At 45.7% G+C, this 12,785-nt stretch overlaps 1 protein-coding gene across 1 annotated transcript in view; it reads right to left on the reverse strand.

The window, feature by feature from the left end:
* Positions 1-6,033: 6,033 nt before the first annotated feature.
* Positions 6,034-12,785, reverse strand: part of snrka (SNF related kinase a) — a gene marked incomplete at its 3' end in the record, with an annotated part of 142,314 nt that continues 135,562 nt past the window's right edge. The window contains exons 6-8 of the mRNA XM_083649811.1: positions 9,554-9,755; positions 9,202-9,320; positions 6,034-7,222 (exon numbers count right to left, since the gene is read on the reverse strand). Of these exons, the coding sequence (XP_083505937.1) occupies positions 6,034-7,222; positions 9,202-9,320; positions 9,554-9,755 (1,510 nt within the window). The remainder of the gene's footprint in view (positions 7,223-9,201; positions 9,321-9,553; positions 9,756-12,785) is intronic.

The following is a 12,785-nucleotide window of genomic DNA, read 5'->3' on the forward strand; positions in this document are numbered from 1 at the left end:
ACAGTACTATATGTACGCTGTATACAGTACTATATGTATGCTGTATACAGTATGTACTATACAGTACTATATGTATGCTGTATACAGTATGTACTATACAGTACTATATGTATGCTGTATACAGTACTATATGTATGGAAATATTTGTCATTTTTACTCTTAGTTTATTCTGTTTGTCAGCCACTGCGGTCACTTTTGCTCAGGGTTTAATCAGTAGTGTAGTTAAAGGATGATGCATTTGACAGTATGCCCGTTTTTCAGGCATTTACGCCCACCCATTAACATAATTACTAGTGACATTATGCAGGATGATGGAGTACACACAGCAAACACACTCCACTGCAGCAGTGTCTCCACCTCCAGCTACTATACCACTACAACACTGGGTTCAATCAAAGGAGAACAGTTGCCAGTATCGTTATTTTCTTTTTATTGAAGCTGCTTGCAAAGTGGAGGACGTCAAACAGGTTTTCTCTGTCTCAGGAATCCTGGTACACTTCTACACTCCAAGATTAATATTGATTAGTGAACTATCCCTTTATCTTTGCATGTTAAACACAATTATGGTATTATGATTCAGAAATATGATCTATATATTAATGACAGTGTTGCTGATAGGGCTGGGCAATATATATATATATATATATATATATATATATATATATATATATATATATATATATATATATATATATATAATTAAATTATATCGATATGATGTGAGACTAGATATCGTCTTAGATTTTGGATATCAGAATATCGTGATATGGCATCAGTGTTGTCTTTTTCTGATTTAAAGACTGCAAAGTGATGCAATTTTCTGAACTTACCAGACTGTTCTTCTACCTGCTCTATTATGCCTTTACCCACTTAGTCATTATATCCACATTACTGATGATTATTCATCAAAAATCTTATTGTGAAATATTTTGTGAAAGTACCAATAGTCATCCCAACAATATTGACGCAATATTGATATTGAGGTATTTGGTCAGAAATATTGTGCTATTGTCCATATTGCCGAGCCCCTGTTACTCTAGTGCTTCCAATATCTCAGATAATGAATTCTAAGTTATTTGACTTTAGACCATGAACTCTTACAACACCCCATGGTGCCTTGAAATGTGATGCCTATCCACAACTTTGTTTTATACACACAGCGCTAGTATTTGCAATGTTACCAGATGTATTGAAAGTGCTGTAGGGAGAAATCAAAGCAAGCAATCCACTCTGCAACCCTTGGCTCAAATAAATCCATGTACAAGGAGATGAAGCATGTGTCTGACTCTTCCTATAGCAGTGATACTCAACTTGCGGCACTGGGGCCAGATGCGGCCCGCGACAGGGTGCCAAGTGGCCCCCTGGCCATTTTCTAATTCACTATAAAACTATAAAGTTCGACTGAGCTCCAGCTAAATTATCAAATATTGCCACCTGCTGACCACCCAGGTACTTGTATGTACTACTATCTTGTGTGCACAAAATTGTCTGACTAAACTCCGGCTGACACCCCAAATACCTACAATGCCACAGAAAAATCAATATTATTAATGTTTGTTTATTAACTGGCCCCTGACCTCCTGTAATTTTGCAAACGTGGCCTCCGGGCAAAGCAAGATGAGTATCCCTGTCCTATAGTATGTGTGTTCTTGTGCTATTATTGGCTGGAATTGCCCGAGGTTGTAAACAGTGAGCTGTCTATCTCTAACATAGGGGTTCTGCTCTTCCTCGGCCTACATTCACCGTGCGTTCCTGGTTGATGAGGTTAAGAGCTCAGTTGTTTTAGTAAAGAGGCCTAGTTCATAGAGATGGAGATATGAATAAACTCTGCATGTGGAAGCGTCTTGGTTACACAAGAATAGAACTTCTCTGGTGTCAGGTAGCCTGTTAATCACTGACCGCCTGGCAACACCTTCCTCCACGACCTGGATCAAAGCTTTATATATTTATTTAAAGTCTCTGGCCTGGAGTGTCCAATCTCTCGCTCATCTCTCATGTAACGTGCACCGATTCCAAACCACTTCATTTCCATATATCGCTTCAAAATCCTACTCTACCAAAAATGCTCATACCAGGTCCAAAGGTATGGTTTACCAAGCTGAAAGAGTTTCCCCATTTGAATTGGATCAATTTAAGATTTTTTTCCAATTTCAGCTCAGTCATGTAGAAAGTATTCCTCCACCACCACAGAGAATCGTTGGTTGCATGCAGCAGTGAATCACTGAGCCAAACCCAGCAAGAAACACTCACAAGACAAGTATGAGACAGAGTTTTCCACAACATTTTATTTTTGGATATTACCATAGCTATGTAACGTTTGACAACAGGTATCAACTACAGAATAATACATTGAATAATTCTGTCATTTCAAACTCATATTTCCTTTTACTTGTTTTTTTTCAGTTGGTTTTGGTCCAGTAACATTTCTGTGGGTGATTCTCTCCTCTCCTGTGTCATTGGAGCGGTAATGTCAAACATTGAAACACATGCACATGTCATTCACCTGGATACAGCCGAGTAAGACAATGGTCAAGAGACTTGACGTTATGAATAGAATGGTGTCATTTTTCTCTCACGTTTTTACTTTTCTCAGAGACACCCATATTACTAATTATAATAAGGCTATATTACTGTACAGCTATGCACCAAAAGGTTCACTCTGCTGTTCTAGATAAAGAGCACCATATTTACAACTCTATTTACACACATCTCATTTTTAAAAAGAAAACTCAAAAGACAAAAGAGTAAAACAAAAATACCTAAAAGACAGCTTTCTCCTTTTTTTCCTTTTCAGTCCAATGTGGCCGTTCTAAGGCTGCACGCACAGGTTTGGAATTGAAACAAAACAGGCAAAACAAATGAAAAATGTTTATGTACACATAGCTGCAATTACTGTATAGCTTATTGCCAATGCCCTTAAAGTATTTCCCCTCACCCAGTTTATCTTTTAATTTGTTCTCTTTCACATCTAGGCCTGCGGTTTCATTTATCAAACTGTGCATAGGATCCCTTACTAAGAATTCATTAAAAAAATGCCTAACCTATCCAGTGACTGTGTGCACACCTGCATGCAATTTCCCTGTTCAATCGATAATCAGGCTCATTTATATGCGTCGTGGTAATTGGCATTGGCCCTTTATAGTTTGATTGGGGCGGATCCACCTGCAGAATGTCCCAGTTGGACTCACTGTGATTGATAACGGGGTAATTGCTCATAGGGCTGTCCCACTCGGCAGACATTTTCGAGCCCTAGATGCAGACTTTCCGTAAGTCCGCAGCTCTGCAGACTTTGCCCGAGGGGATTTCCCACAGTTCATAGTGTTGTGATGCTACATTTTGGTTACCGTGGTTACTAGGGGGTTTCCTGGAAGTGTGAAAGAAACGGTAAACACAATGGAAGGAGCAAACGCTACCAAAAAGAAGAAGTTTACATGTAGGTGTAGCCTATACTTTTGTTGTGTTTTTTTGTTGTCTGTTTTTGTTTTTTTGTCTTGTGAAGGGATGGGGGGAATGGGAGGAAGGTGGCTGGAGCGGGTATATATACTTGTTTGCAAAATCATCTATTATACTGCATTATACAATCATTTGCAAACTGAAATGAATACAAAATATTGTAAAAAAATATTGTTGTTGGTGTTGTCAGGGTAACATGAGAGCGCTGTCCCATTCCTCTCTATACCATTTTGAGCCCTTGCAGCCTCTCCCACTCAATCACCTACTAGCTGATGGCAATTAAGTCTGTGAGGGCTCAGTCCTTAGGGGGGACATTGAGATTGGGCCTCAGAATTGGCGTACATTTTCGGCCTAAGTTGTCTTTATTACCGTTGTGTTTATTTTTTTACATCACTACTTGTGTGGAATACCTTTGCAAGATGACACTACATTGTGAAACACCGATTGGATTGAGTAGACGGTCACTGGACAAGTTAGTCATAGTTTTAGGAGGAATTCTACGCACATATTGATAAGTGAGGCCCCAGGTCCTTTAAAGCTAAGAAGTCACGAGCCTGTCGCAATAGCGAACTTCCCTTGTTAGTGAGGGTAATGGGGCACGCGCGCGCACACACACACTTGTTCTAACCAATGAGAGACTTCACATAGGCATCGACTTCCCGACTTGAGGGCCCACATCAACACAGCATTTTTAAAACAGCAGATCGCTCACACACAAAAAAGCAAATTTAAAAATAAACCTTTGTTTTGGACATATATACATACTCAGCACACACCCTTTAAAAGCAAGCCTGCCTGTCTGAACAACATCATAACAAGGTCAACACATGAAAAAAGAAAGTCAAGCTTACAATGTGGGTGCAAATGGAACTTTGCAGAGGTCAAATCAAAATACATGATCTTTCTTGACATACAATTAGGATTCTCATTGATGCAGATCTTTGTATTGGTATTGTCATTTCCACATGAGCCTACTGTATCTGTCATGCCCACTTGTTGAACTGACAGCTAACAAAGCAGAGGAAGAGCAGTAAAGGCCTTAGTGAACTCTACAAGTTTACTATGAGAGCCGACACATCCTCTCCCGCCGCCCGGTACAATCACTCTGTACATACAGGTTATGCAATGAACTTAAAAACATAGAAAATAGATACCCAATTTTATAAATACATGGTCAGCAGTAACATTGTTATTGTCAAACGATTTCCCGGCATGACTTGTATAAAGTGTCTGGAAACAAACGTGTTGGTGAAGATGATGTGATGAGGAGCGTTATTTGCTGCTACAGTGTTGTGCACTATCACCTGAAAAGATACATGTATGCTGCCATGGAGGAGTGCACTTCGGACGACTTCGACCAATCACCATGCTTTCCCTTGCTGTCCAATTTATTAAGCAAGCAAAAAAAAAAAAAAAAAAAAACATCATCCGAATTCAAAAGGGTTGTAAATGAATGTACTGTATGTTGTGACTGTTGGGGGCCTGTGAATGATCTATGTTTTCACTGTGGTAAAAAAAAAAACATTTTTAATTCCATATATTAAAAACAAAAAACAGGATAAAACAGATTGCCTATTATTGAGTATAATATGGAGAAAAAGCACCGTCTCCACCTTTAAAAATGAGGTCATTCAAATTCAAACCAAAACTTTCCTTGTCGTAATCATGTATCTCGACTCTTGGTCAAAGCTACTTGTATGCATTCAGGTGAAGGTCTGATCAGTGCTTTCTCCAAGGACACTGCTAGGTAGACATTAAAAGGAGACCAAAAGTCAGAGGAGAAGAGGGAAAGAAGGCTGAAAGAAAGAGGGGTGTTTCTCAGGAGTGTGTTGACATGGAAATCTACTCCCCTCCTCTCAGCTGCCCTGTGCTTTCCAGTGCTAGTGGGGAGCTACATCATTTCATTATCATTCTAATAGTTCCTTTTAAGTGCTTGCCCTTTTAGCTACAGTACCATCTACTATACCACCTGTAGTGGGGGAAAAGGTCTTCTCCCTTCCCGTTTTCCTAATTCACCATTCAAATACCTCCACATGTTTGTATGTTGTCAAAAGCAAGTGCCAAAGCAGGGGGAGAAAGTGAAACACACTAATAAAAGGTGAAAAGCAAACTAAGCCCTCATCATCGCATGCACCTCATCATACGTACTGTACAGTACATGAAGCAAAGCAGTGGAGCTAGTCAAGCAAAGTAACAGTAAGGTGAAGCGGTGCTGACAGTGGTTAAGACGCAGCAAAAGGCAGGTGTGCTGTTGGTGGTCGGGTGCTGTGAGGTCAGGTAACTGCTAGAGACAAAAATGAAGAAACCGAAAAGAGTGAGGGTTAAGAGGGGGAGAGGTGTGTTTGAATGAATCATGTGGAGAGAGGTGGTGAGGACAGAGGGCTAGGAGCTCATGTCGATGGTTTGGAGTGTATGGGAGTATGGGATGGTTTTTGTGAATTTGGAGGGATAATCTGAAAAGGGGGTTGAGGGAAGGGTCCGAGAAGTCGATACAGGCAGGAGAGCAGAGAGGGAATAAACATGTTGTTGGGTGGGGGTGGGCTGATGGTCCAGTGGGTTGGAGCAGCGGTGACGTTTGCTTCAGATCACCTGGCAGCAGCTGGCGGGAGCAGAGGTGCAGAGCAGGCCGTCCCGGCGGCCTGCGCCCCGCTGGATGTTGACGGAGATGGTCTTCTCGCACAGAGGTAGTTGGAGCACGCCGTTCTTCAGGCCGCCCAGGCTGTGGTGACTGTCCCTGCCCTGCGGCCCCGCCCGCGTGGCCTGCGGTGCCGCCTTGCGGTGCGTGTGCGGCGCATGGTGGTGGTGGTGGTGTGTGCGGGGCAGGGGCAGAGCAGTGGTGGGCAGGGTGATGGTGTCCAGGCTCCCTGTGGAGCCCATGCACATCTTCCAGGTGGATTTCTCCTGGGTTTTCACGCTGCCTCCCGACAGACTCCACCCCACGCCCCCTGCCCCTCCCCCCCGGCTGGCCCGCCCCGCGCGGTGCTGCTGCAGCTGCGAGCTGAGGCACAGGCTCATCAGCTTCAGGCTCTCCACCAGCTCTATGCTGCGGCTCGCCGTGCGCGACGACCGCGACGACCAGTTAGTGGAGGGGTTGGTAGTGCTACTGTTGTTACAACAACTAGAGGGGCTGCCTTGTCCTTTATTACCCCCTCCTCCCCCCCCACCACCACCACCACCCCCTCCCTGACCTCCCCCTCCGTTCCCACCCCCTCCACCAGGAGGACTCCCCCTATCTGGTCCGGAGGTGCCGCCTCCGTCTCCGGGGGGCTTGCCCTGCCCTGAGCTGCTGCCTCCCCCGTTGCCCCCCGAGCTCCCGGGCGGCCCCTCGCTGCTGTCCCTTCGGTTCCAGCCGTAGCCGAAGCCGGAGTCTTTGTCCAGGCGGCGACGATGACTCTCCGAGTCGTCGTCGCTCGTCTCCGAGCTGGAGCATGACGAGCCGCGGCCTTGGCTCTTGCGACGGTGGTATCGCTTCTGCGTCGGCCCCGGGGAAGACGCTGAGCCGGCGCCGGACGTCAGGCTGGCGGCGGCGGCGGCGGCAGAGTTCCCCGCCATGTTCATCTTGAGGCGGCTGAGTTTGGGCGGCAGGCCCTCGTCCATGTCGAAGTCGTCGTCGGACTCACCCTCCTCCTCGAAGATCTGGTTGAGCACCGGGGCGCTCTTCCTGGAGGTGAGGCGGTTGGTGATGGAGGGGGGCTTACGCCGCAGGATCACCTGGGTGGGCAGGGGAGATGGGTCCTGCTCTTCCTCCTCCTCCTCATCCTCCTCCACCCTGACGGACAATGAGAAATAAATCACATGATTGATCAATTTAGCCTTTTCCTTTCCAAAGATACCCTCCCACACAGTAGGCTTGCCGCGGTCTTAGGTGTTACCGGTGTTAAACGGTGTTGAGGCATACACCGATTACATAACATGCCCACAGTAACACCTTCCACTCCACCCGCTCCAAGAGAAACACACAGGCTTAGATAAGGGTCTTACCCACATGTGTATGAGGGGGGATTGTGTTCACAACATGTACAACTAACGTTACTTGCTGGTCTGTCTAACCAGAGATATGATGCACTCAGACAGCCAGGATAGGATGGATGGAGCGCTTGTAATATACACCAGCGCAGCTGAGCGCATGCTGAAACTGTCACGAGCGGGAGGAGTTGAAGGTGTTACCGGTGGGCATGTTATGTAATCGGTGTATGCCTCACCACCGTGTAACACCGGCATCACCTACTACCACGGCAAGCCTAACCCCCTCAAACAATCCTTCCAGTTACTGCCATCAGGTGGACACTACAAAGACCCACTGGTCATCAGGTAAACACTACAAAGACCCACTGGTCATCAGGTAAACACTACAAAGACCCACTGGTCATCAGGTAAACACTACAAAGACCCACTGGTCATCAGGTAAACACTACAAAGACCCACTGGTCATCAGGTGGACACTACAAAGACCCACTGGTCATCAGGTGGACACTACAAAGACCCACTGGTCATCAGGTGGACACTACAAAGACCCACTGACCATCAGGTGGACACTACAAAGACCCACTGGTCATCAGGTAAACACTACAAAGACCCACTGGTCATCAGGTGGACACTACAAAGACCCACTGGTCATCAGGTAAACACTACAAAGACCCACTGGTCATCAGGTGGACACTACAAAGACCCACTGACCATCAGGTGGACACTACAAAGACCCACTGACCATCAGGTGGACACTACAAAGACCCACTGACCATCAGGTGGACACTACAAAGACCCACTGACCATCAGGTGGACACTACAAAGACCCACTGGTCATCAGGTAAACACTACAAAGACCCACTGGTCATCAGGTGGACACTACAAAGACCCACTGGTCATCAGGTGGACACTACAAAGACCCACTGGTCATCAGGTAAACACTACAAAGACCCACTGGTCATCAGGTGGACACTACAAAGACCCACTGACCATCAGGTGGACACTACAAAGACCCACTGGTCATCAGGTGGACACTACAAAGACCCACTGGTCATCAGGTAAACACTACAAAGACCCACTGGTCATCAGGTGGACACTACAAAGACCCACTGGTCATCAGGTGGACACTACAAAGACCCACTGGTCATCAGGTGGACACTACAAAGACCCACTGACCATCAGGTGGACACTACAAAGACCCACTGGTCATCAGGTAAACACTACAAAGACCCACTGACCATCAGGTAAACACTACAAAGACCCACTGGTCATCAGGTAAACACTACAAAGACCCACTGACCATCAGGTAAACACTACAAAGACCCACTGGTCATCAGGTAAACACTACAAAGACCCACTGGTCATCAGGTAAACACTACAAAGACCCACTGGTCATCAGGTAAACACTACAAAGACCCACTGGCCCGAAAAAAACATCTACAAAAAGTATTTTATTCCCTCTGCCATCATCGCCCCCCTGAACAAATTAAAATATGCACTCTGACCAGTTTGTTCTTGACAGTTGTAGTCTTAACTTTTTAAGACGTGGCAAGTGTGTGTGTGTGTGTGTGTGTGTGTGTGTGTGTGTGTGTGTGTGTGTGTGAGTGTGTGCGCGCACGCACGTGGTTTTAAATGTGCACTGTTAAGCCTTGTCAAAGGAAGATTTCTGTTACTTTGTGTTGTGACAGACAATACATTAATTACCTTATCTTATCCTAAACAAAATAAGGACAACCAGCCATAATGTGAAGAACCTGAAAACAAAGTGTGAATGTGTGGTACCTGAATAGGCAGGTTCGCTGCTTGGCTGAGGAGGAGGAGGAGGAGGTGGAGGGTGTGGGGGTCCTGTGGAGGCCAGAGGCTGAACCAGGAGCAGGCCCCAGGGCAGCAGCACAGGCTCCCTGGAACCAGACAAAACATCATCAGCCACAATCATTAGAAAATCACTAAAGGTCACTGAAGTATCTTGGATTCTCTGGGTGGATAACTATAACAATTTATAAAAGGTACTGGCTGTGTTCTGCTGTCCTTTAGGAATCAAAGGAACTACATGCAAACTGGAAAAACTGTGAAACAAACTGGGACAGATTGTTGTGAAAGTGCTGGTTCCCCCTGGTGTGGACTGGTACTGTACCTGTGCGGGCTGTCCCGGGCAGTCGGTCACGGTGGTTTCCTCTCGTCGGCCCAGCTCCAGGAGTCCCTTGGAGCGGTGGCCGTTGAGCAGGTTCTCTGCGCTGCGGGCGGGGGACTGGGGCCCCCCGGCGTGGGAGATGGAAGACGCAGCCAGGCTGTCCTCTATATCCTGGTGCATGTCCACTCTGGTGGGCCACGACTGCCTGCAGGGGGAGGGGAGATAAAATGTAATATACTGTATTAGTTTATTGACACTTTGGTGGTAGCCTGGGTGAACCCAGCCTTCAACGTGACGTCACAGGCTATGCCTGTAGCTGATAGTACATAGAGGTCATGTGGAGGTGTCTCACTGTTAAGTGTTATTTCCCTTTCGCAGGGCATATTCACTTTATAGCACACTTACAGGGGTTCAACCTCTAATATTAACATAAGATTGGCTGTCAACATTCATTTGACGCATTCATTTCCCCCCTTTTCCTAGCATGCAATATTGATAACTGAGAAGAGGTCAGAGGAACTTGCAAAAGCATGACCTTGTAAAGGCTGACCCTGAATCCACAATGTGAAGTGCAGGAAGTATGTAGACTAGACTAGGCGTAACCATTTCAAAATGAAGATGAAAACTGGTGGTGACTACTGGTACAAGAGACGCCAATATAATATTGGTGTTTCAAAGTTCAAAATATGCTACTAGAGTTTAATTAATTTAATTTATACAATCAATTTGCAAGCCACGGGCGTCCGGGTAGTGTAGCGGTAGATTCCCTGCCTACAAACACGAGGGTCGCAGGTTCATGTCCCCGTGATACCTCCGGCTTGGTCGGGTGTCCATACAGGCATGATTGGCTGTGTCTGCGGGTGGGAAGCCGGATTAAGGGTGTGTCCTGGTCGCTGCACTAGCACCTCCTCTGGTCAGTCAGGGCAACTGTTCGGGGCGGAATGGAACTGGTGGGAATCGCGTGATCCTCCCATGTGCTACGTCCTGCCGGTGAAGCTCCCCGCTATCAGGTACATGTATCGGAGGAAGCAGGTGCTAGTCTACGGCCACTGGCGCCGGAACAAGGGGGACATGGGGACATTTTGTCCCCCTTAAAATTTGGTCCCCCTAAATTTTTTTTTTTTTTTTTTTTTTTAAATCTGAGGGGGCAACTGCCCCTGACGCTTAGAGCCCACTTTACACTGTTTACACAGCCTGTGATGCTTGTTAAAGCCATGATCGTTGTGGGATTATTACACCTGAGACAGACAGACCCAGGGATCAAATTACAGAGAGCCCACTTTACACTGTTTACACAGCCTGTGACACTTGTTAAAGCCGTGATCATTGTGGGATTATTACACCTGAGAGACAGACAGACCTGGACTCTGTTTGCACTCACTGTCATTGGCTGCTGCTATAATCGTATACGGTTATTGTTATTTTATTTTTGTGTTGAGATGACAAGTTTTGCACTGTGTTTCGAAGTGATAATAATAATAATAAGTTCAGTGTTTCTGCCTGTGTTGCTGTCTGTTGTAGTGTAATTGTAAAATGACCTAAAGGGAGAGCAGGTCACCAAGTGAGTGAGAAAAGGAGAAAATACTGAATACCGTAAATTCCGGACTATAAGCCGCGGCTTTTTTCCCGTTTTTTGGCCCCTGCGGCTTATATAACGGTGCGTCTTATCTATGGATTTTTTCAGAAAAAAAAAAAAAAAAAAAAAAAAAATCTCTCTTTTTTAGCACTCTTTCTAACTATAAATCCACTTCTGTTTTAATTTCCTCTCTTGCCCTCTTTTCACCACACCGCGGACACTGTGTGCACTGTAAAAATAAACAACGGTGGTGTTGTGTTATGTTGTTTTGTTGAAATGTTACGGTAATACGGTAAATGGGAGCTTCCTCAAACAGCCATCTCTTTCCCGACAATCCCCTCTGTGCGTGACCACTTACATATGGTAATTACGGTAAGCAAACGGCCACAAGCCCATCAACTCCCTCCCCCGACTACCAGGAGAAAATCACAAACTTCGGCGAATTCACACAAAGGAAGATCAAGGAATATTCCATCGAACCGGAGCAGATCATAAATATGGATGAAGTGCCTTTGACGTTCGACCTGCCACTCACTCGGACTGTTAACAAGAAGCGCCCTGGAGGATTCTTTCACCAAAAAAAAGCTTTGCTCGTTCTCGACAGCATGAGAACGAGCAGTAGATGATCATGAGGTGGTTTTTCAGACGTGTCGATATAGCAGTTTATCGCAAAAGTGTAATGGAAACACATTTTTCGCATTTGCACGTCATGTGACCCATATTATCCCTTGGAAAAGGAGCGGAAAATAAGTTTGGTAAGTAAGGTTCGATAGCCGTGTCAAAACCTCCGCAGCAAGTGGAAAACTTTGAAGCAACGCTACCTAGCAGAAAGACGAGTGTTGTGCAAAAGCGTAGCCGGGCAAATTAGATAATGTTTAATGGCAGAAATCGGTCCATGGTGACAGCAGGCTGCCTGTGTGCGCGCATTTGGCACAGCGGCGAGATGAGAGGATGAAAAGCACACACTGGTGCGGTGGTGCTGTCTGAAGTGAATACAGTGACTGTGAGTAGGCTAATACATTGCACACGTTTCAGGTGCAATTATAGAACCAAATCAGCCTTTTCCCCCCTCCATCTCTAAATCGGACCAGTTGTAGGCTATTAGGCTACCTTTTTTCCTCTGCCTGTCGCGCTGACTGCATTCACGCAGCCAGCAACATTTTGCGACTCATTTTCTTTTGAATTGATAATCAGGCTCGTTTATATGCATTGTAACTTCATGTTGGGATTTCCATTGACCATTGGTTGGATTTGAGCATGCAGGGGACGGGATATGGGGCAGATCCCCGTGCGTAATCACTGTGGCAGCTGCTGCAACGGGGAATCACTCAAACGCAACTTCAATGGAAACGCCTACAAGTCGCAATTGTACATTGTCGAAGTTGTAGAAATATCGCAATTCTTTTGCGAAAAACTGTAATGGAAACACAGCTATAGATGAAGAGGAGTTCGTTGGTTTTGAGTGACAATGAAGGAGAGAGGAGAGTGGTTGACGAAGCCACCCTGAACCTGTTCGTTTCCGACACTGAAGATGAGGACTTTGGTGGTTTCAGTACGCAGGAAGAAGAGGAAGACGAGCATTAGTGACTTGACTTCTCTGGTTACAGGTTTGCTGCACATATAGCCTATTGTTGTGTGATTTTGTCTGGGGATTAGTGA

Source organism: Poromitra crassiceps (genome assembly GCF_964638095.1).
Source record: "Poromitra crassiceps genome assembly, chromosome: 1".
Taxonomy (NCBI): Eukaryota; Metazoa; Chordata; class Actinopteri; order Beryciformes; family Melamphaidae; genus Poromitra; species Poromitra crassiceps.